We start from the raw sequence: 26452 nt of genomic DNA, 5'->3' as shown, positions 1-26452 counted from the left end.
TCTTGTGCGGGTGACACATGAAATTTTTTTTTTTTTTCGAGCGAGATCGTTGCCAGTGCCCCTGGACTGGCTCTTGTGCAGGTGGCACATGAAATGCACCATTTTGAGCGTGGCCGTTGCCAGTACCGCCTGACTGGCCTTCGTGCGGGTGACACGTAAAAGCACCCACTACACTCTGAGTGGTTGGTGTTAGGAAGGGCATCCAGCTGTAGAAACTCTGCTAAATCAGATTGGAGCCTGGTGTAGCCATCTGTTTTCACCAGTCCTCAGTCAAATCGTCCAACCCATGCTAGCATGGAAAGCGGACGTTAAATGACGACGACGTATGTCATCGTCATCATCATCATTTAATATCTATGTTCCATGCCGGCATGGGTTGGATGGTTTGACAGGATCCAATGTATCGAAGGACTGCATTGAGCTCCAATGCCTGCTTTGGCATGGTTTTTATGACTGGATGCTCTTCCCAATACCAACCACTTTACAGTGCGGCCTCTATGTGTGTGTGTGTGTGTGTAGGCACATGGCTGAGTCATTGGGGTGTTGCACCTATGATCGCTAGATCATTGGTTTGATTCCCGGACCAGATGGTGCATCGTGTTTTTGAGCAAAGCACTTCATTTCATTGCTCCAGCTCACTCAGCTGTAAGTGGGTGAACCCTGCAATCTAATAAACTTCTGATCAGTGGGTATGTTGGCCTGTTGGCCTAGCCAGTGGGGTGGCATCTTTCGAGGGCTAAAATAGTGTGAAGTGTACAACATCTAATAGTCTGATCAAAACTGATACCATGTGATCTATATATATTTCAGTAAAGACAGTACTGTTACAGTTTTATCTTCTTTTTTATTTTATTGCAAATTTCTCATATTTTTGTAGCAGTTTCTTGCAGTTAGTTTTAAAACAATAAAGTTTCTAAATTCATGTTCAATGCTTCCACACTTTTGCAGTCTGGTTTTCAAGAACTGAAATAGATTTTGCATCTGTGAAGGTTTGGAAATGTTGAATGTGGATTTATAAACTTTAATCCTATAGGAACTATCAGTTCCAGGGAACTGATAGAAAATATGAAAAATTTATAAATAAAAAGGATAAAACTGGAACATAGTCATACCTTCAATGAAACATGTATGAAAGAAAAGTCCACCCCACATACACACACACATACACACCATTTTTAGAGCGTTTTAACTTGTGTGTTGTGCGCTGCTATCACATTCTTCGAATTCACCAAAGCATTAGGTGCCAACATTTTAGCAGTGCTTGTCTGTGTAATTGGTTATTCCTTTGAGGTAATCCCTAACTCAGACCCTGTCGAAGCTAAGAACTACACCTTTATAATTCAATGATTTTAATGGATTTTTTTTTTCTTTTAGGAGTGGTGGGAGGACCACAAAAATGTTGCTTTGTTATTTGGATATAAATAAAACTAAACCCTGTTCATTATGTTTTTATACTGGGCAATCTATGTATTTTATATGAAAAATAAATTAAGCACAATAAAAGCTATAGTCATACATATAAGTACATAGAAACACAATTTCATTCAGATGTTTACTGGTAGCTAATAAGGATTAGTAGTGCATAATTTAGTCAAATATTGACCAAACACATGTTAAGAAAAATATCCTTTTGTTTTCATTCATCTTGTGGCTTTTTGCCAAAGCTAGAAATATTTATGATTAAAGCAATACAGAAAATAAGCTGTGTTAATGAACTTCATATTTGATATAATTTCAGATGATAAACAATAGAAGAGTGTATGTCTGATTTAGGTCACTATATCCCTTTATGTGTTTCGTTCAAATCCAAATAGAGTTGATGTTAATTTACATATTTTTGTAAATAAGTAACTGGGCTAATGTAACTAACTGTCCCTCTCATCAATATTTCTGGCCTTGTGCCTAGATGATAATTGTTGTGACCAGTAGAGTGGCTAAATGTAGAACATCAGTTTACACCTTTAGTTTAAATTTACCAAGGCCAATTTTATCTTTCATTCATCATGGGTTGGGCTGGGGTTAAAGTAGGTACTAGATATGTACTGATTCTGATTATAATTGACTTCACCCCTTCCCTACAAAATTGTGGCTTTGTGCCAGTGTTAAACACCATTTCTATTATTACTGTATATGTGGTAAAAAAAAAAAAGGCAGTGAAGTGGTATAAACAATAACACCAGACAAAATATGTTGCAGTATTGAATTACAGCACCTCATGTTTGTGGTTCATCAAAGAAGTACTTGCTGTGTATTAGGGTTGGTATACACCTAAACAAATTTGGGCCATTTGAAGAAATGATTATCAAGGGCAGTGAACTGGCAGAATCATTAAGAACATTAAATAAATGCTTTGTGATATTTATTTCTGAATTCAAATTCCAGCAGTCAACTCTACTTTTCATTCTTCCGGCATTTATAACACAGAATACTTGCCTGAAGTGTGTAATCAGTTAAGCCCCTCCCCTCAAAAATACTGGCCTTGCATCTAAATTAGAAACAATTATTATTATCAGTAGAAAACCAAAGTGTTTTGTGGTATTTAGTTATGTCCCTTTTAAGTACTAAGTCCAATATCTGATGAAGTCAAGTTTGCCTTTCATCTAAATCACTGAAATTATTCCCAATCAAGTACTTGGTTCAATAAAAGAAATTATTATTTCTAGTGGGACCTGTGAATATTTCACGAAACTAATGGTAAACTTTTTGGGTTATTTCAGAAAACTATATCCAAAAAAACCTGAAAGTGTAGCCTGTGTTGTGTCTGCATCAAAAGTCGCTCATTTGCCAATCTTTGAAAACTGAAAGAAATTGGAATATAATGTTTACTTGATGCACTTTATAGATACACTTTATATACTTTATGCTCAATGTTATAGACTTAATACACAGCTCTCTCACTCTGCCTTACTCTCTATTTCTTTTGCTCTCTGCTTTGCCCTTCAACTAATCACATGAAAGTGTTACAGACAGGCTAAGTAACAAAGGAAAACAACTTAGTTCAAAAGAAAAACAATTACACATTTCACTCACCATCACCCCCACCCCCCTAATCACTGGAAGCATTACAAATAGGCTAAATAACAGAAGCAAGCAGAATTATTATAAGATGGTAAAGAGACCTAGCAATACAGACATGTAGTAACCAGTTATGCAGTTATCCATTTGTTTCCTACTGAAATCCTACTAAAACCAACTACTTTTCCCAAGGGTACTAATATTCCAGTCAACTCTTCTGCAAAAACTGACCTAATGTCATGTCCATCTTTATTGTCGTTTCATGACAAGCCAATTATCTGAGTTGGCTTCAGTTTTTAGTTGGAGCCATTTCACTTCCTGTTCTTCCAACATAAAAAATATCGAGGTTTTGTATTCTGTGTACAAAGTAATTATTAGAGTTACTGACATGGTGGATAGGTGATTAAGTCCTTGACTTGTACATAATCTCTTAAAACACTGAGAGACTTTGTGTACCAGTGCTTCGTTCTAGTTTCATTGGGTGAAGTGAATGGATGATAAATCTCCCTCTGGATTTAATGCCAGCATATTGCAGATAATATTTCCATGTGACTTCATACTTTTTTTTCTGATGATTGTATCAACTTGGAAACAACAAATCACCTGCAGCAGATTTGAACTTAAACCCCGTGTGTTTTTATTCCAGCATCCAGTCGACTCATCTATCTCACTTCTACGAAAAAAAAAAGAAAAAAAAAGAAAGAAAAATTATATTTATCAGACTTAGTCTTCCATGCAACACTATTTACTTTTACACTACTGATAGAGCTGTGAATATCTGTTCTGTGTAGTAAAGTGATTTTAGGAAAGTCACTTAATATCTTATCTCACAAATAAATATTTGATGTATAATTAAAAATCCATTAACATTGTTGTTACTCCTTATTTTGAAGAGTAGTGTAATGACAGAAACAGTAGACTTTTATCATGACCATTCTTATCTCCTTCGTTAAATTTACTACAACCAGTACCTTCTGGAAGTGACCTTGTAAGAAATAAGGGAAAATTCTGTATTGTACACACAATTTAAACAGTAGGGCCTATGAATCTCTGGTTCCCCATCAGTCTGCCAGAAATCCCACTGCATTTTTTCTGTTTGTTCTTTACTGAGTACGTAGTATTAAGTTACTGTCTACTCACTTCAAGAAGGCTACTTTTAAATGGCACTTCGATTTTGTACTCTCTATTACTAATTAAGAATTTTGTGTTTACCATGATGACTTTTAGGCATTGGGCCACCTTTAAACTATTATTTTGAGTCTGAAACTTTTTCTGTTGCTCAAGATGCATATCATCAGCATTAAAAGTTTCTAAAGACATTTTTTTCTTTAGTCATACCTTAACTATAATAAATACTATTGTACAGAAAACAGATCTCTGGTGAACACTCACATTTACAAACTCATCCATTAAATACACTGATAAACCGAAATTGATTTACAACATATTTTACTTGAACAGCTGTCATAAATCATTCATCTACACACAATTTTTCTTTGGACCCATCAAGTTGTGGAGTGTGGGCTTCAGTTGAAGGCCCCTCCAAGGCACCAAATGTCAAAGAGTAGTTTCTTTACAGTTGTCTTTCTAGAAACATGACATATATGGTCTTACATTATAGTACAAATCCACACTGCATTCCATCTCGGCTAATCATATTGTGTTATTGTCTTCTCAACGAAGCCAACTTTCAAAACTTTTACCTCTATAATTACCCTTCTTTGCTACACTAGCCATAGATGAAATCATACATTACATGATTAACTAAGCAAGTTATTAGTATAATTCCTACTTCACCTTGTCTCAATTTATTTCTATTGCATTTTGTATTTCATTCAATTGATTTGCATTTCATATAACCATAACTTCAATGAATAGAGCAGGGCTGCTATATATTTAAAGTTCACTCAACTTACTAATAAATCAACATTCATTACTCTACTTGATCTTTCATAAAAAAAAAAAAAGAGAATTATAAAAATTTCCTAGTTTTTTTTGTTTTTTCTATGATTCAACAAAACAAACAAGCGAGCAAACAACCATGACCAAACAGTAAAACAGTGGCACCTGATGGAGTGATGGTAGCTCTGCACAATAATTTAAAATAAACAAGCAGATCTTGATTAAATATTCTACAATGGTGTTGCAACAAAAATATATGGCTCCTGGTACATTTTGTCTGCAATTTTTATCATAACACTATGCACTAAAGAGACCTTTCTTAAACTATTATACTTCATTTTCTCCATACTTACTTTCTTTTACTCCTCACCCTTTTTTTTTCTTTTCTTTTTTCAGAAATCTTTTTTTCATGTATATAGTCTGCAAAAGTTCCTCTGTTTATTTTCCTCCTCTCCTCAACTACTTCCCTTTTCATTATCAAAGAGAAAAACATTAAGGAGGCCATTAACCATTATCTCCTGATCTAGGCCAACCTAATCAGTACATTGCCACCAAACCTGTCAAAGTTAGTTAGCCAGCAGCACATTGTGTTTCCTCTTGCTAATGAGCTATGATGAAATAAGAAGAGTACGTACGCTCTTTATTTTACAATTTCTTTACCTGGGCTAGGTAATATGTTGCAATATGATTTTTGCCTCTGGCCACAAATCTTTAAGGAAGTGAGTTCAGTCCCGCTGTATGCCCACTTGGACTAATGTCTTCTACTATAACCTTACACCAACCAAAGCCTTGTGAGGGGATTTGATAGGCAAAAACTAAATAAAACCTGTTGTGTGTGTATATGTGCTTGTGCACCCCCTTGTCCAGACATTTGATAGTTGCATTGAACATCATTGTCTTACAAGTAAGATTGTTCATTACCAGTCTCTATGAAAAACATGTCTGGACAGAGTAAAATCTTACCTTGCTTAGAAACAGGTGAGGATTAACAACCGTAAGGGCATCTAGCTGCAGAAAATCTGACTCAACAAATTCCGTCTGACCCATGCAAGCATAGAAAGATGGACATTAAATGACAATGATGTTGTATGGTTGGTTAAGTTAAACCAGTATATTACTGATACTTTTTTTGTGTTTTTGTGTCAGTGGCACGTAAAAAGCACCCACTACACTCTCAGAGTGGTTGGCGTTAGGAAGGGCATCCAGCTGTAGAAACTCTGCCAAATCAGATTGGAGCCTGGTGCAGCCTTCTGGCTTGCCAGTCCTTAGTCAAATCGTCCAACCCATGCTAGCATGGAAAGCGGACATTAAACAATGATGATGATGATGATGATGAAACCCAGATTGTTGGAAGGAAAATTTGAACCTAGCAGAGTTTGAACTCAATACAATGAGATGTAACGAAATATTGCAAAACAATTCAATTGGCACCACTATTTCTGCCACTTGCTGAACTATTCTTGCTTAAAGACTTGATTGTCTTTGAGACGTTAATTTATGTCTTTTACATTGTCTTTGACAAAACAGGTTAGCAATGAATTTGAAAATTTCCGTGTATATATTTCGGTCTGTTAAATTTATTCCTATAATAATCGATGTGCAGATTAGTAGGTCAGTGAGATGGGGAGAGTAATGGTTGTGCTGTTATTAATAAATATTGATTTTTTTTTAGGCTAGGCTCAAAGCCAACTTCTGTAGGGCCTGGGATACAATTGATTGATTTCAACCCTCATATAGTATTGGTATTAAATTTTATCGATCTCTGAAGAATGAAGAGCAAAGTTAAGCAAGATGTAAGAAAACATGTGGATCAACATTTTTTTTACTTTTTTGGTCACCACCATAATGGTATTTCTTCCTTTGCACACAGGGTCACTTGATAGACATGTTGAAGTAGTGTGTGTGTGTGGGGGGGGTGTATGTATGTATATCATCATCATCTTTTAGGGTCCAGTCTTCATGCTTGCTTGGGCTGGATGATGGAGCTGGCTAGCAGGTAGCTGTCTGGACTCAGTTGTCTGTTGTAGCGTATGTGTGTGTAAATATGTATATATATATATATATATATATATATATCATTATCATCGTCTTCATTTAATGTCGGCTTTCCATGCTGGCATCGTTGGATGGTTTGACTGAGGGTTGACAATTCAGAAGGTTGCACCAGGTTCCAATCTGATCTGGCAAAGTTTCTACAGCTGGATGCCCTTCCTAATGCCAAACACTCCAAGAGTGTAGTGGGTGCTTTTTACGTGCCACCAGCATATATATGCATGTATATATATGTGTATGTATGTTTATACATATATGTATATATATATATATATGTATATTATGTTTTCTAATTTGTTGTATAGTTTATTAGTCATTTTTTACGATATAAATGTGTGTATAATATATTATGTCATCAATTTCCTTCCATACCTAAGATAGCATTTGTTTAAAGTGTTACAAAAACAGAATGTTACAAAAATATTAGAGAATGAAAATTACTATGAAATAAAGTAAAAAAAAATATTGGTTATTTGTTATGGTCATTGAGTAACAGGAAATTGACGTCTGTTAACGTAAGGGAAGATTAATATTAATGGGTATTAAATTTGATTTGGAGATGAATGTTGCCCACTAAACATATACACACATGCAGTCGATCTACTGAATTCTATGATGACCATTTCTGCTTCAATTAAGGATTCTTTGATGACTGTACATCACAACTTTTTATATGCAACTTCAGATGCATACAGGACTTGTGAATGCTTGGTTGAAAAAATTAGGTATTAATCTTCATGTAAGCCTCTTTTCTGCTTTCTGGTGGTGTCAAATGTGTTTCTTCTCGACATCTTCAATTGCTTTCCAGCAATGAGAGCACCAAAGTAAATGGTTGGTATCAAAGCCCTCCGGTCTTGGAGTGTTGATGTTATTCCTCAATGAAATGTGCACACACACAGACCCACACAAATATTCAAGGCTGCTAGCTATGCATAGATGTACACAAGCACACAGATGTAATCGACTTAATCCGTTTGTCTGTCTTTGTTTGTCCCCTCTGTGTGTAGCCCCTTGTGGGTAGTAAAGAAATAACACAGATGCATTCAGGTATACTTGCACAGCTGACATGCACAATTTACATATGTATGCATCAGTTGTGTGTATGTGTAATGGATTCTCCTGCTAATTTCAATATATGAGCAGCCAGTTGTCTTATCAATTCATCATCATCATCCATCTGTTTTCCATGCTGGCATGGGTTGGACTGGCTGAATAACTTAATCTTTGAATTACTGTGTAAAATCGGTGAGTTGTCTGCAAACACATGTATCCTTAATATAATTCTCAGGTGAAATCAAAATGACACAGTTGACTCTTTGAACTACAAGTATAGGTTTCTACAGTTTCCATTTATCCAATTTCACTCACAGGGCTTGAATCAGCCTGAAGTTAAAGTAAAGATACTTGCCCAAGATAGCATGCAGTGATATCATGGTTGTGGTGTAACTGTCTTATCCACTCAATTAGCCATGCCTACATCCATGTGTGTGTATGTGTATACAACACATAAACACACTGATGTTTTACACAGCAATACACATATATCACTGTTTCCCTGGTGATTTTAGGACCCTGTCTTCTTTCTTAATAAAACTTATGTGCCCCCACCTTTTTGTTTAAGGTTTCTTTGTGGCCCCTCAAATCCAGGTTTAGCTTTTATGTCTGGAATTTCTTCTAAAACTGTTACAGATTCTGCTATAATAACTATCACCATACAGGGGTTCCCATGAACAACCAGTTTTAAGCTCTTTTATTGTGGCCTCGGGAACTATAAAAGAAGGAAAGAGTTAAAAACTGAGCCCCAGTGAACCTCTGGTTGCATGTTGAATATGTTGTTAAATTCATTCTGACTCTCAACTTGCTAATTACACCTCTGTACATGACTGTTACAATGGCCTTCACAAGCCAGTCTTCTATCCTTTGTTTCATTAGTAATTATCAGATGTTGAACCCTGCTCAACTGCTTATACTCCGAACTACTTTTCCTTCAGTTGCCTCACTAGGAAGATAACATCACTTGTGCTGTTTTCTAGTATAAAGGTCTCTTTCAACTTCCATAGCTCCTTCTCCAGATTATCTTCTGTTACTAGGTCTGTGTATTTCTTACTGAAGTCCGTGATCAAAAGTCTCTGTTGAGTAGTGCATTCTTCATTAAAGAAAACGTAAGACTCACAACTGTCTATCTATTTATCCTGTTTCTTGAGTCTGTCTAATTCGTTTGTTCATCAGATGGTTTCTTAAAGTTAGCATTGCAAATCATTTGATCATTTGCATCACAGAATTCCAGGATCCTTAATCCCTCCTCATTTTTGTACCATATCCAGAAACATCATGGATACCAGAGAGACCATTATGATATTGACCACCACTATGTTTGTTAAAATTGCCCATTATGATATGTGGTTACTGTCAATTGTTATCAATATAGTCTGCAGGCGAAACTCATAAAAACAGTCCTTTTGTTCGTCTATTAGGTCTATTTGTGGAGTATATGCAAGAATTGCTGTTACATTGCTCAATACTTAATTACTTCATCACACACTCTGACTCCATCAGTTACTTTATCTGTCCATTTCTCCACTAAGAATATGCCTGCATCATCACCCATCACTGCTACCCATCTAAAAAAAAATTTGTCCCTTTGCTATCCGGCTGAGGTTTCCTGCTATTTTGCTTCTTATACATATCACACACTTTAGCATTTCTATAATCTCTTCTAATCTACTTTCCATCATATCAACTCTGATGGCTGCAACTCAAAAAACGGTTTCTGGAGCGTGTAGGTTTATATCTGTTTCCTGCATTCCTATAGGAGATAGTTTGTGTTACTACCTGGTGATGTGTGAGGGCTTTTCACTTATGGTCAGTTGTTTTCACACATATAAATATTTTATACACTATGTCTATCAAATATTCATATGCAAAGTTTTCTATATAAAGAGATGACGAAAATTTCTCAAGATATTTCTATTCATTAAACCATCTGGCAAAAGTTCAAAATCTTTTTAATTTCCATAGTTACATATTATATACAAAGTTATTCAAAATTAGCCAGAACACTTTGCATGATATTGAATATATAAATAAACCATGGCAATTTTATATTATATTTTATATATATATATATATATATATATATATATATATATATAATTTCACCATTCCAGCAAGATTCAAGTATATATATATATGTATGAAACTTACTTGGAAGAGAATGTGTGGCATTCAATCATATAATAATATAAATAATATATATATATATGTGTGTGTGTGTGTGTATGTGTCAACAGCAAGATAATTATCATTGTTTTACTATCTACATTCCCATGCTTGCATGGATCAAGCAGAATTTGTTGAAGTAGATTTTCTACTGCTGGATGCCTTTCTTGTCACCAACCCTCATTTGTTTTTGCACTGAAGGCTGGAAGTGAACAACTCTACTTGCACAGCAGTGATATTCATTTTACAACCATCATGCAATGTCAAGACACACAAACACGTATGTATGTATGTATGTATGTATGTATGTGTCTTCCCTTCTTAACTCTCCTGACCACTACACACATTTTTTTCTCTCTTTGTTTCTTTCCGTGTTCCTTTCTGTAGAAGAGCGTAGGCTCGAAACGTTAAAAAGACTTTCTCAGTTCCCGAGCATTATACTAATACATCTAATTGTTTTCAACACCACCTGTCTTCGTCTGTTGTTTTTTGTTAATTTCACCCTATATATATATATATATACATATATATATATATATGTATGTCCAGATTCACTCAAGGCTTTGATTGTCTCATGATTATTGTAGAAGACACTTGCCCAAGTTGCCATACAGTGGGATTGAACCCGAAACCGGGCAGGTTCCATTGTCTGTTTCATTATAGTTTCTATTGGTAGATGCCCTTCCTAATACAAACTTTTTTATAGAGTGTACTGAGTGCTTTTCTGTTTCACCAGCACTAGTGAAGTTGCCGAGTAACTTGCAAGGCCAGACCCCTTGATTGAGTGGAGGTGTAGTACTGAGGGAGGTGGCTTATGTCTTATACTAGGTGTCAAAAACAAGAGTATGGTAGAAGGATAAGAACAAGTGTCTTTCTGTTGAAGATACATGGTTGTGTGTGTGTGTAATTCTTTGAGTTCTTATCTAAACTGTCTGTATTTATGTTTGTTTGTGAGCATACAAAGATGTTCAGTTCCATCGTATGGCTTCTTGGGCAAGTATCTTCTACAATAATCCTAGGCCAACCTAAACCTTGTGAGTAACTCTGGTAGATGGAAACTAAAAGAAGCCTGTTGTGTGGATGTATGTGTGTTCATGTGTCTCCTTCTCACTAATTGTTAATGAACATCACTGTCATTCATTTGCAATCCTCTGTGGAAACATGACTGGCCTCTGCAATGTTTGTGTTTAAAGGACTTAGGAAAACATTAACTTACTTGGAAACAAGGAATATTGGCAGCAAGAAGAGGACCTGGCTGTAGAAAATCTTCTTCAATGGATTTCATCTGGTTCATGCAAACCTGGAAAAGTGGGTACTAAAACAATGATGGTGGTGACCGTGGTCTCTATTACAGACTTCTATTTTGTTATCTATCACAATGTAACAACAGCAGTGTTGTATATTTTCATTTTCATTTGGCTACAAACTATTTGATTTCATTGTTATTAATTTCAACAGTTTGACTAAAAAGCTTGCTCAGTCAGGGTCCGTCCCACTTGTGCAGCACCTTGGGCAAGCATTTTCTACTATAGTCCTAGACCAACCAATGCCTTGTGAGTGAAATTAGTTGATGGAAACTGTGTGGAAGCCTGTCATGTATGTATATGTGCATATATATATATGTAACACAGATATATCCGCGTGTATGTGCCTATGTTTGTGTTACCCACATACAACGCTGTTTGGCAACTGATGTCGGGTTGTATATGAACCTAGCAGTTCAACAAAAGTGATGGATATAAGTACTAAGATGAGGGGCTTTTTTCTGTGTATGTGTGTGTTTGTATCTATGTAAACTGAGACAAGTAAAAAATGGTTAGCCATTGTAGGAGTCTTTATATGGTTGTTCAATCTGCTAAAAACAGCTTCACTTCAAATCACATCTTATTGTTTGAAAAAGAAAAAAAGTAAGACACATTAGATAAGTAGGCGCAGGAGTGGCTCTGTGGTAAGTAGCTTGCTTACCAACCACATGGTTCTGGGTTCAGTCCCACTGCGTGGCACTTTGGGCAAGTGTCTTCTACTTTAGCCTCGGGCCGACCAAAACCTTGTGAGTGGATTTGGTAGACAAAAACTGAAAGAAGCCCGTCATATATATGTATATATATATATGTTTGTGTGTGTGTATCTGTCCCCACCAACATCGCTTGACAACCGATGCTGGTGTGTTTGCGTTCCCGTAACTTAGCGGTTCGGCAAAAGAGACCAATAGAATAAGTACTAGGCTTACAAAGAATAAGTCCTGGGGTCGATTTGCTCAACTAAAGGCATGGCCGCAGTTAAATGACTGAAACAAGTCCTAGATTAAAAAAAATAAATAAAAAGACAAGATGTACACAGGTGGAACACATTCTGATTATAGATGTTCAAGGTGCAATAACCACAACAGCAGTCAAATAAAATGAATTTGACTAAAGCAAAAGAAGAAATGGTCAGTCTAACAAATTTCAGTTAAACTATTGCATTAGATGTTATATATTAGTTCAGATATTTTTTCATTGTACTGTTAGACTTGTAGATTTTGTGTTCATTTCTACTACAAATCTTTTGATGTGTTTCTAAATACAATACTTCAATTCTGCTTGTCAGGAATAGATGACATGCCTTCTAGAAATGTGTCCTATCCATGAGGAAATTTAACTTTTGTTTACAATATGCCTTGAAACCAGACCTAAGCTTGAAGCTAGAGAATCACATACAATTTTAGATACAATTAACATAAATAGACTAATCAACTCTGTAAATGTGGATTAAATATAGATATAGTATGGATTAAAGGTAGATTAAAAGAAAATCTAGATTAAGATCTTGCCTGAAGATATGAAAGAGGTAAACAAAATTTTAGGACCACTATGTGCCATAATAATATATAAAATAGTTAAGATAACTATCTGAAGAATGTTTATATATTCTGCTTTTATTTGTTCTAAAATAAGCTGGTAAAACTGTCAATGAACCATTGAGTGGATAGAAATAATGTCATGAGAATTCTTTTCTATAAGCTTCTGAAAATCCAATCATCATCATCATCATCATCATCGTTTAACATCTGCTTTCCATGCTGGCATGGGTTGAACAGTTTGACTGAGGACTGGGGAGCCAGAGGCTGCACCAGGCTCATTCTGGTCTGGCAAAGTTTCTACAGCTGGATGCCCTTCCTAACGCCAACCACTCCGAGAGTGTAGTGGGTGCTTTTTATGTTCCACCGGCACGAGGGCCAATCAGGCAGTACTGGCAACGACCACGCTCAAAAGGTGTTTTTACATGCTACCTGCAAGGGAGCCAGTCCGGCAGCAATATTAATATAGAACTGGAGAGAGTGAAGAAAAAATATGGTCAACCTTCATAAAAGGTGTTCCTGCCATGGTCACTCAATCTTAAGTCCTTCTTTTTAAAGACATTAAGGTGTAATTTGAGGCAGGCTTGGCTACTTTTACTAACATGTCAAGGACTACATAGAAGTTTCCTTGTTGGCTTGTAGAAAGAATGTGAACAAAAAGATGTTTCGAGTGTTTCAAATAATTTGTTGTGAAATGATCTTCCCACAATGTGGCAAGTAACATTCTTTGCTGTATATATGAAGCTCACTTTTCTCTCTAAGTTTAGATTTTCTTCTTGGTTATATGTACACTTGTATACTATATATATTACAGGTTGAGGTGTAAGTCTATATCATAGTGAGCTGTGCATAAAATTTTCGTGTCTGGAAAATTTGCCGTAAGAAATTTCACCATATAGGAAAATTTGCCATATGGACAATGATAAAGCATTTATCAGCATTTTTTAAAATAAAAAAAGAAAGAATGATAAAAGGTTTCATAAAAGCAAATCTTTAGTCAGCATCAAACATTAAAAGAAAAACATGATGATGTCATTTAAAAATTTCTTTCAATGCATTTTCTTATAGCAAAAATGTTTACGATGAAATTTCTTGAAACCATTAAATTCAGATGTGTTTTCAATTAATTATTACTAAAAAGTGTTAAGTGCTGATTATCTAAACTATGCTTACTATTATCACTGACTAACATTAGTGTTTCCACGATTAAACCAAACAGTTTGTTTTTTTACAATAATCCATTCACTTTTCATCTCTGAGATTCTTACATGAGATCATTACATAGTTTGGTTCAAGATATTTTGTTTTTTGTCTAACTTTTTCAATATACTGTGATATTGTCTCATAACAAAAATTGTGCTACAATTTCTCTAATAGACAGCTCTTCTCTTCTCTCACTTGGCACTTGCAATATTATACATTGTAAGTTTATAGAGAGAAACATTAGTTCAAATTTCACTTTTCCAGCATTTAAGTCAAAGATAATTCTGGCTAAATTTAGATTGATTGATCAAATTGATTTTATCATGAAAGCAAAATCTAAATTTTATAGAAAAATATATACTACTCTGTGAATGACATCAAGAGTTTAGTATCAGCTTAGTAACTATTGTGTGTTTTAATCAGCCTGAGGCTTGAGCCTTTCAGTGCTACAATTTCCTGATTATACTGCCAAACATTTAAAACAATGATAAGTGATTAAGAAATATTGATTTTATTTTCTCTTTTTCATCTGATATTTTTGAAGTAGAAATGGGTTTCTGCTTACTATAGATCAAATTATATACATGTAAATAAACTAGAATGGTTGCTACTATTAGCTTATTTCTTAATATACTTTTTTTTTTTGTTATTGTTGTTTTTGATATTGTAAATGTTTTATATTTTCAACTGTTTCAGATAACTGGCCCAGAACTCTCAGTGGGTTCCCCAGCACATCAGGAACAACGGCCAGTATTGCAATTATAAAGCGCAGCAAGTTATACATCGGACATGTTGGAGATTCTGGAGTAGCTCTTGGTTTCCAAGGGGAGCATTCTGATATTCATGCTTTAATGTTAACTAAAGTAAGTATTCTTTGAACATTCTTAACCACTGAATTCCAGGAAATGTGGGCTATATCTTAGTTTATTGCTAAAAGTTTATAGCAACATTCAATACTGCTGTCACATCTATGGCTATACAAACAGATCACTAAATTATTGTTCCCATCTCTTAAAATGTAAGTTCATTCAAATTAAGTTATCATGAACAGTGTTGATTATATTTCCCTGTTCATTGACCACCACTATAGTAGGTCCAATAGAAGTATCACTCATCACATTTATTAATGGTTTGTTGAACATCAGTGAATGCTAAGCCATTGCCTTTGGCATAACTCAAATCTTCAATAATGTTTTACATTAGAAACTTCCAAACAAAGTTGGCTCTGTAGGCGCCACTTCACTAAATACCTGAATTGGAAGATTCTTGTCAGTAAAGTTGCTATATTGTTGCATGTTCTAGTTGGAGTCTATCAACTCAGAATTTGGTTATTTCTCTTCAATACCCTTCCTTCTCAATATTAATGATTGTGTTGTTATCTCTAGCGCTTTTATATTTTCCATGTATGGTCACAATATGCATATTTTGGTTATAGTTAGCACTACAAGAAACTCAACCTATATTAGAAGTTATTTTAATAGTTGAGATGTAAATGTTCTACTATGTAAAACTATCCTGTGTTGGCTTTAAAAATGAACATAAAGCACTTAGCAAAAAAAGTAAATTACATATTTATTATCCCTTTGAAATCTCATCTCCGGAGATGGAACCTAATCATTGTGAGAAATCTGCTACAAATATGTATTCTAGTTTACAGGTTAGTTCAATAAAGAGGTGGTGAAAAATCAATACTAAATTGAGAATGGTAGTTGTAGTGGTAATGGCATGCTAGCTGTTTGACAAGAGTAGCACGAAAAATTCATTTGCCAAATATGATACAGGTGACATTTTAATCTTTGGTTTTTGACTAAAAGAATAATTAACTGATTGATTAATTCACTTTCCAGATTTAATATACATGTGACATTTCAGCTTTGGTTCTTTAAAAAAACAACAAAAAAAAAAACAAATAAAACCAAAGCAATTAACTAATCGTAAACTTAATCCCTTTGACAGTTTTTTTAAAAAACCTTTTTAGTGCTGTACTTACTGGATTTAAGTGATTCTGTTCTGCGATATAAGGTAATGCTATAAAGTAGTTGAGCAGGTGTTTCATGTATAAGTTTCTTGTTACATTACCAGTCAGTTATGGCATTGGAAAAATACACAACTTTTGCTTTCATTTATTAGTTGTATCGTTGCCAGTGCCCCTGGACTGGCTCTTGTGCGGGTGGCACATAAAAGACACCATTTCGAGCGTGGCCGTTTTCGTGCGGGTGACACGTAAAAGCACCCACTACACTCTCTGAGTGGTTGGCGTTAGGAAGGGCATCCAGCTGTAGAAACTGCCAAATTAGATTGGAGCCTGGTGTAGCCATCCGGTTGCACCAGTCCTCAGTCAAATCGTCCAACCCATGCTAGCATGGAAAGCGGACGTTAAACGATGATGATGTGATACTGATAATAACATTCCTATGTAATAAATATACTAATAAAGCATTTTTAACAATTTTCATGTCATCAGATATCTTGATTCCCTTCAAGTAACTTAAAAGTATTGTTTTTGAAACTTTGTTATAATTAGAGTAATATTTTACAAAACCATCGGTGTGGCCCACCTGGTTCCATGTTCAGTCCCACAGTGTGGCACTTTGGGAAAGTGTCTTCAGCTGTAGCCTCAGGATGACCAAAGCTTTGTGAGTGGATTTGGTTGATGGAATCTGAAAGAAGCCTGTCTTATATATGTATATCCATGTGTGCTTTTGTGTCTGTTTGGCCCCCACCACTGCTTGACAACTGGTGTTGGTCTGTTTATGACCCTTAGCCTAACTCTCTGGCAAAAGCATTGGAGTCAATTCATTCTTCAAGGCAATCTATCGACTGAAACAAATAAAAGATATATATATATATATATAGCATGACCATGGCCACATGACTGAAATGAGTAAAAGAGTATGTGTGCATGCTTGTTTCCTCATCTTGACCTAGTGGGATTGTCAGCAACAAGAAAAGTGAGCTGGCAGAAGCGTTAGCATGCCGGGCGAAATGCTTAGTGGTATTTCGTCTGCCGCTACGTTCTAAGTTCAAATTCCGCCGAGGCCGACTTTGCCTTTCAGCCTTTCGGGGTCGATTAAATAAGTACCAGTTACGCTCTGGGGTCGATATAATCGACTTAATCCGTTTATCTGTCCTTGTTTGTCCCCTCTATGTTTAGCCCCTTGTGGACAGTAAAGAAATAACAAGAAGGGCATCTGGTCATAGAAAATTTGCTTCAAATATAACTTCTTCCAACCCATACAAGCATGGAATTGTGAACAGTAAAACAGTGATGAGACTGGCAATGGCAGTGGATAATGCTAGTTAGTTTTTCTTATCAATAAAGCAGAGATTAGTGAATATATAATAGTACAAATGGTTATGAATTTGCAAATGATAATAATCACCCCACCAGCACTGGTGATGGTGCCACATAAAAAGACCCAGTGTACTCTATAAAGTGGATGGTGTTTGGAAGGGTATCCAACAGTAAAACCAATCCAAAACAGACTATGGAACCTGGTGCAGCACCTGGCCTTGCCAGTTCCTGTCAAAGCTGTCCAACCCATACCAGCATGGAAAACAGATGCTAAAATGACGATGATGGTGATGATGGTAATGATGATACCTTGTTCTGACACGTGATTTCCGGTCAGATCTCTCATCAAAAGTATAAAAGTTCTGAAATAAACTTAACGGCTTTACCTCAATTTGAATTAAAATATAATTTTGCAACTATTGTCATTGAAAAGTGCTTAACTCTTTTGTGACTATAATGCAGTCTTTATTTTAATTAATTTTGAAAACAACAACAAATTCATTGAAATAGTTTTGTCAGTATCAAGCTAGTATTTGGAACATAAATTAGCATGAAATTCTGATGGAAAGTATTAATTAAGATTACTTTGAAATGGAGTGTATCATAGAACCAAGAGATGGTTTCAGGCAGGTTGAATCAAAATAGCTCTATCTTGATGCATTGATACATTTGTTTTCTTCACCTGCTCTTCTTCTACTACTACCACTACTACTACTGTGGCCTCCTACATTTCAGAACACATTGGCACCATCACAAAATATTTCAGTGCACTCGGGTTTCCAGCTTGAATCACTTACACAGAATACTAAATAATTGACACTAAAGAACATGAATAATTCTTCCCCACAAGTCTGCTGTGTTGCATTAGTCTGGGTTTCCCACCAATCTGTAAGCTTCATTACCACAGACAAGACAGAAAAAAATAACTTTGCCAAACATTTATTTGCTGCTTTCCTGCTTTGTGAAGACATCAAAGTCCTTTTTTTTCTTTTTTCTTTGGATATGTATTTCTGTCAGGTAGTAGTGTGTGTGTGTGTATTTTCAGAAAAGTTTTTGGGTGTTTGTTGAGTCTCATCATAAGATATAAGATTTCATTCAAACTCCCTGACATTTAAATTGTCCTATTGAATATTTCATTGCTTTTAAAGAAATACAATAATAAAGGAACTTAAGTATTTTGATGCAAAACTATTCAAGACCTGCTTGCATATAAACAAAAAATATTATTTCTGTGTGTTAGTCTGCTGACAGTCAAATTCACTAGTCTGCTTAGAGTCAAATCCACACTCTCTGGTGAACGCTTAATAACATTTCTATAACAGTGTATTAGTTATGATTAGCTGGGGGTTTTACGGCTTATTTATTTATTTTTTGACTTGTGTTTTTGTTTTCATAAATTCTAGGGAGGAAAATAGAATACTGTGGCACTCAAGCATTCCCAAATGTATTATTAGTAGCATTATTATAAACTGAAACTAACCAGGATCTCTACTTCATCAACCATTTTAACATTATAACTAGTAACATCTGTAACTTTACAAGTATCATAGATTTCTGGTAGGCCCCTTGCAAGCTAAGCTTACAATATAGGTTCAATTCCTAGGCAAGCCATTTTAATACCAGTTACTCATGGGATCATTTGACATGGCTGTCCAAGTGAACTGATGCAGATTGTAGGACTCAGTGGACATTCACTTCTTGAAATGCACATTGTGGCCTTGGGGATCCAATTGTCCTAGGGCCTCATCCAGTCGTTTATGTGCAGGCATGGCTATGTGATTGAGAAGTTTGTTTCCCATGACATAGATTCAGGTTCATTTCCACTGCATGGTACTTTAACCCTTTAGTATTCAGATTACTCAATCAAATCTAAGGCTTGTTTAGTCACATTGAACATTAGGCCTCATGGAGGCAAAGTGGCTGGATTCCTTTCGAGTGTTGGGCCTCACAGAGGCAAGGTGGTTGAGTTCCTTTTGAGAACGTTGGACCTCACAGAGGCAATGACCAAGACCTTTGCCATTATGTTGTGCTTGAGAAGAAGACCCATCAAGCCAAGCAAAATCAGTCATGGCAGATACTGGTATTATGCAAATGGCATGTAAAAGCACCCATTACCTTCTTGGAGTGGTTGGTGTTAGGAAGGACATCCAGTCATAGAAAACCATGTAAAATCAGACTGGAGCCTGGCGCAGCCTTCCAGTGAGCCAGCCTAGTCACTGTCCAATCCATGCCAGCATGGACAACAGATGTTAAATGATGATGATGATGATGATTTTTTCGAATTAATCATTCATAATCTTATAGCTTTGAGATTTTGATGATGCGACTGTTTATTTTTAGAATGACAGTGTAGTGTCAGTATGAGAGGCAAGAACTGGCTAATTTGAATATAAAACAGCTAGAAAATTTGGGCCAGATATGGCCAGTTTAAACGCTAAAGGGTTAAGTTAGTGTCTTTTAATATAGCTCCAGACCAACCAAAGTCTTGTGAGTGGATTGATAGATAGAAACTGGAAGAAGCTTGTGTGTGTGTGTGTGTGTGTTCTTACCCTGCCATCATAGGATTCTTGTAAATGAATGCCATTCATTGTTGATATTCTGCAAAAATATGTCTGGCCATGGAAATATTAACCTTGCTTGAAAACAGATAAGGGATGGTGACAGGAAGGGCATTTGGCCATAGAACTCCATGAACTCCATCTGACCCAATACATGAGAAAGTGGGTGTTAAAACAACACTGCTGCCAATTGTATTTGTAGGCCAATAACTAGGAGAGAGATGGGCTCTAAAGATAGCTACCTTGGTTACACTACACAAAAATTAAATCTTTGGGACAATTTTATCAATAATTATATCTACACTCTCTGAGTGGTTGGCGTTAGGAAGGGCATCCAGCTGTAGAAACTCTGCCAAATCAGATTGGAGCCTGGTGTAGCCATCCGGTTTCACCAGTCCTCAGTCAAATCGTCCAACCCATGCTAGCATGGAAAGCGGACGTTAAATGATGATGATGATATTAATTACTGTTATATTTAGGGATAATCTTTGTGTGTGTGTGTATGTGCCAAATAGCAAATAACATCCCCAAATATAACAATATCTGTTTCAACTCACAGTTTCACATCAAGAATCTTGCAAAACAAAATACATAAATATATTTGTTACATTCTGAGTCTAAATCAAACATAAATCAAATTAGTTTTTATCTTTGCAGATTGATAAAATAAGTACTACTTCAGTACTGTGAATATGCATGGCTCAGTGATTGGAGTGTCAGGCAAACGATCATAAGGTAGTGAGTTTGATTCCCAGAGTGGGCTGTATGTTGTGTTCTTGAGCAAGACTCTTTATTTCACATTGCTCTGCAACATCACTGGTGCCAAACTGTACTGGCCTTTGCCTTTCCCTTGGATAACATTGGTGGCATGGAGAGGAGAGGCTGGTATGGATGGGCAACTGCTGGTTGTCCATAAACAACCTTGTCCAGACTTGTACCTCAGAGGGTAACTTTCTAGGTGCAATCCCATGGTCATTCATGACTGAAGGGGGTCCTTTCTTTCCTTTACTTTAGTAGTGGAGTCAGTAAAATCAATTATGCCTTTTCTCAGAAAAATGTACATCCTCATCTTTTTACTAGTAATTAATTGAACACTATGTAGCTTTATAATTGTTGCAATACAAAGACTTAAAATATTTTAAATGTATCTTCTGTTTTAATTTTATCCTTCACAGGATCACAAACCCGAATGTCCTGAAGAACGTAAACGAATAGAAGATTGTGGCGGTGAAGTTGTAACTAAAGCTGGTGTACAGAGGGTGGTGTGGAACCGGCCTAAGCTTACTCACAAAGGACCTATTAGACGTAGCACAGTTACGGACAAGATACCTTTTTTGGCTGTGGCACGTTCTTTAGGTAAGTCAATCTCAAGGGCTTTTATTGTTTTGATTTGTTTTATTTGAGCTATTACTTCTGTTGCCAACAAAGATGTTCTTTTACCAGATGAAGGACATTGTATGTTGTTTGTGTAGTAAATGTTTTGTTACATGGTAGTGAAGCACAAGCATTGAGTGCAGAGGTTGAGGAAAGGCAAGACAAATGAAGTGAGTGTGATGTCCGAGATTGGGTAATGTTAGCAACCATATAGGATGGAGGAGAAATTAATTGAGAGAAAACTGGGTTTAAGCCAAATCAGATGCATGAAAGAGAATAGATATGTGATGCATACAAGATGGAAAAAGTGCCTAGAAATCAAAAACCAAAGGATTAACAGAAGAGGAAGATATGTGAAGAAGTGGTGAAGACTGCAAGACACTATTGAAGAAGACCCAGCCAAGACATGCAAGAATGGTAAAATGGATATGAAATGATAATGCTCATGTGTAAACTTCAAAATATAGAATTTTGTTATTTAGCTTCAGGTCAATATTGATCAAGTATTTGGTTGATCAGCTACAACCAAATGAATTTTAGCTTTTAACAAGCTTTTTCTTTCCCAGGTATAATGTAGCTATGACTGCATTATCCAATGTGTTGTTTCCTTTTTATGACAATAGGTGGAGATTTCATGTTGATCAAGTGATAACAGGGATACTCTGAAGACCCTTATTGTCACCTAAAACTGAATGCAACTATAATGCTATCTGATTTGAGAACTGAATCTGGTTAAGACTATTATATGGTATTGTCATCAAATTAATTAGATTTGGATTTTAACTTAATGTCATTGGTCCACCTCATTACTTTTCTTCTGGAGTTATTAAAGATTATCTATGTACCAGCTTTTAGTCACTTCATCAATCTATAGTATTTTAATTATATAACAGGTTTTCAAAGCAAATTTGCTAATAAAAAATAGTTTTGAAATAATAAAAATTTCTTACTGAAATACAAGGCTGATTGTTGAAGTATCAGCATATTACTCTAATCAACACTAGAGTTATGTAAAGTCAATTTTAGTGAGTTTTGGACCCTGAAAGCAGAAAATAAATGCTCTACTATTTGAGCCACATCTACAGCCTTCAGATTTTAAATTAAATTGAATGACAATGACTATTAAAGACTTGGTTGAGGGTAAGCTGACAATATTAGATGAGGTTTTAAAATGTCCAAATATCCATTTTGTTTCTACAGTAATAAATAAATAGCTTTAGGAAGGACATCAAACTGTAAAACAGTACCACATTCAACTAGCCTTATTACTATATTCATCTAATCCTTGCTAGGTTGGAAGAAATGGGTATGAAAACAAATATCAAAAGTAGGTTAATTTCAGTTGTGTAAAAGGTAAAACTTCCTGGTAAAGATTGATTCTAGATACAGTGACATCAATATGTTTTCTCAGGAAATGATTATTATAAAAGCAGTGTGAGAAAATTCTGAGAAACTTGATAAGTCACATAATATCAGAGCAGATTGTTGCTGTTTAGTCCCAGGTCAGTTGCACTTTAGCAGACTTATCAGAGGCACTCTATCCATGACCTTCTCATAGTCTTCTTATGATTCTTTTACTTGTTTCAGTCATTTGACTGTGGCTGTGCTAGAGCACCATCTTTAGTCGAACAAATCGACCCCAGGACTTAATCCTTGTAAGCCTAGTACTTATTCTATTGGTCTCTTTTGCCAAATTGCTAAGTGATGGGGACGTAAACACACCAACATCAGTTGTCAAGCGATGATGGGGGGGAGACAAACACAGACACAAATAACAAACACACACATACATATATACAACAGGCTTCTTTCAGTTTTATTGATTCAGATCAATCCTGCATAATGAAATACAAAACTGCCACAAGGTTTTAAATCACCTTTTAAGATGTTTAATACTGGGATATGAGCAGTTTATTTTAGTAATATGCATTACACTCAAAGTTAACTTTTTTTGTCATGTAGTTTACATGTTTAAGAAACACAGCAAAAAAAAAAAATCTTCAGCTGTGAACATTGCTTTTCCAATGTCAGCATTAACTATTTATGCTTCAAGTTAATTCCGATTTTTGTTATTTTTAGCTTTGTCTGTATATATTTTTTAATTATTTGTTAGGCAAATCTTTATATTTGAAAAGTTGCATTGTCTCTCACAGCAGGATGTGGTTCTAAAGGTAAATCACCTGTGGAGCATAAATATGCTCCTCCCCTATTCACCATTTTGAGTTCTAATACAACACAACAAAGAAACTATTTTAGCATCTTGGAAATGGAATTAGGTTGCACTTTGGTTTGATTTGACCTTGGAAGCCAACAGGACATCAAACCTAAAAGTTTGACACTTTTACTTTGTGCCTTACACCATTGTTCTAATAAATTCTCCTAAGATTAACTTGATATTTTGAATGCATGGAACATTCTTTCTGAATCAAGAAAACTTTAACAAATTTCTCTTTTATCTCTATTTTTCAGGTGATTTGTGGAGTTTCAACTATGCTTATGGAGACTTCATTATCTCTCCAATGCCCGATGTATCTGTCCACAACCTTCTTCCCAAGAATGACAAATGCCTAATTTTGGGTAGTGATGGCCTTTGGAATATGATGACTCCCCTTGAAGCTGTCATGGTTGTTTTGGAAGACGAACAAAAGTTTGATGAACTTGTAGTTAACGACATAGTAAGTAGTTTCTAACCATAAAGTTATGATTACATTCATTGACCTGCAAAATAGTTGTTATACAGTTGTAACTATCACTACTTTCATGTATAGTTTATTGGTTGGATTTGGATGAGAGTGTCTTCTATTATCTAGCAATGTCACATAACAAGATAAATCAGTTTTTCTTGGCTTATGTCTGCAAGTATGTTTGACACTAGAAAGTGCTCATTAGTAGAAACATTGAGATTGGATCCCTGGATGTTGAGCCCAGTTAATGAGTGGCTACATGTTATACAGCAGACTTGTCCAGCTAATATCAACATAGAACAATGATGATCAGTCAAAAGTACATAAGAATCTGTTATTCTTCTATATGCTTTTATGCTTTTTGTAATTAATACACATTGTGCTTTTGTTTTTTCTCTATAAACTAAGATAGGTGCAGACATGGCTATGTGGCTGAGAAGCTTGCTTCCTAATCATGTGGTCTTTGGTTCAGTCCCACTGCATAGCACTTTGTGTCTTTTACTCTAGCCCTGGGCTTACCTTATGAGTGGATTTGTTAGTTGGAAACTGAAAGAAATTTGTTGGGTATATGTGTGTGCACCCTTGTCTAGATGTCACATGATTATTGTAAATGAGTTTTATCGTCATGCACGTGAGGTTGATCATTTCCAGTCTTCCGTGGAAAAAATATGATCTTGCTTAAAAACAGTTGAGGTTTTGTGATAAGAGGAGCATCTGGCTGTAGAAAAATCTGCCTCAACAAATTCCGTCTGACCAATACAAACATGGAAAGTGGACATTAGATGATGATGATGATAAAACTTATGAGACATTACCTGTACCCTAGCAGGGCTCTTTGGTGTCACTGGAGTGTAAAGAATAAGTTGCTGGATGTTTGTCTAATATGGGATCATACAAAAAAGAAGCAATTTTGCAGATAAGTTTCAGAAACATAGTTGTACAGATAAGATTTGGTGCAGCATTTTTGAAAGAAGCAAATGTAAGGTTGTCATTGCATGTTCTTGAGAACTGAACCAAACATAGTTGTTGTATATGTGTATGTATGTGTTTATTTCCCATTGCTTGTCATTTAGTATTGGTTAGTTGGTTGGTTTTCATTCCCATAATTTAGCACTTCAGCAAACAGAAGCCAATAGAAGAGAATACCAGCCTTTAAAATGTTGTGATTTTGATCAACTAACTCTGTCATATCAGTGCCCCTGCATGGCTACAGTTCAATGATTGAAACAAGTAAAAGAATAAACAGCCTTTTGGCTAAGATCAAAGTGTAGCTGTATCATATTAAATATAGAACTAATAAATAGAGAACATTTAGATTTTATTAAAATTCTAGAGTGCGTTTGAGAGTTATGTTGGATTTTCAAGTACAAAATTTATCCTTAAGTATTTGAAGCCAATTAGTTCTCTTACTCCTTTTCTTTTTATGTACCATACCTACAGGTACAAGAGAATATTTAGATTTTTTTAGACTTCTAGAGTGCCATTGCAAGTTATGTTGGATTTTCAAGAAGAATATTTATTCTTAGGTATTTGAAACCAATTAACTCTTTCACTCCTCGTCTTAACTCTTGAAAATGAAATAGTACAATTGTTATAACTCTTAAAAATTTATTTATATATTTATACTAAGCACAGGCATGGCTGTGTGGTAAGAAGTTTGCTTCCCAACCACATGGTTCTAGGTTCAGTCCTACTGCATGGTACCTTGGACGAGTATCTTCTACTATAGCCTCGTGCTGACCAAAGCCTTGTGAGTGGATTTGGTGGGTGGAAACTGAAAGAAGCCTGTTGTATGTCTGTGTGTCTGTTTGTCCCCCATCACCACTTGACTACCAGTGTTGGTGTGTTTACATCCTCATAAACTTTAGCAATTCAGCAAAAGAATAAGTAGGGTAAGCACTGTGCTTAAGAAAAAATAAATATTGGGATCAATTTGTTCAACTAAAATTCTTCAAGGTGGTGTCCCAGCATGGCCACAGTCTGAAATTATAATATAATTTCAAAATGTTGTTTCTAGACGATTGCGCTGGTATGGACATGTGGTGAGAATGGATGAGGATAGCTGCGTGAAAAAGTGCCACACCCTAACAGTTGAGGGAAGACCTGGGCTGAGATGGTGAGGCAAGACCTTCGTACATTGGGCCTCACCGAGGCGATGACTACTGACCGAGACCTTTGGAAATGTGCTGTGCATGAGAAGACCCGGCAAGCCAAGTAAGATCGTTGCCAGTGCCCTGGACTGGTTCTTGTGCGGGTGGCACATGAGATGCACCATTTTGAGCGTGGCCGTTGCCAGTACCGCCTGACTGGC

The 26452-nt window shown here is 35.8% G+C and overlaps 1 protein-coding gene across 1 annotated transcript in view; it reads left to right on the top strand.

The window, feature by feature from the left end:
• The window catches only part of LOC106884247 (uncharacterized), a 47264-nt gene that overhangs the window by 17272 nt on the left and 3540 nt on the right, over window positions 1–26452 (top strand). Inside the window, exons 2-4 of the mRNA XM_014935519.2 lie at window positions 14927–15093; window positions 21259–21439; window positions 23927–24132. Of these exons, the coding sequence (XP_014791005.1) occupies window positions 14927–15093; window positions 21259–21439; window positions 23927–24132 (554 nt within the window). The remainder of the gene's footprint in view (window positions 1–14926; window positions 15094–21258; window positions 21440–23926; window positions 24133–26452) is intronic.

The sequence above is a fragment of the Octopus bimaculoides genome, chromosome 1, assembly GCF_001194135.2.
Source record: "Octopus bimaculoides isolate UCB-OBI-ISO-001 chromosome 1, ASM119413v2, whole genome shotgun sequence".
NCBI classification, from domain to species: Eukaryota; Metazoa; Mollusca; class Cephalopoda; order Octopoda; family Octopodidae; genus Octopus; species Octopus bimaculoides.
Note: the sequence above shows the minus strand (reverse complement) of the source record. Positions and strands in the feature narration are given on the sequence as shown.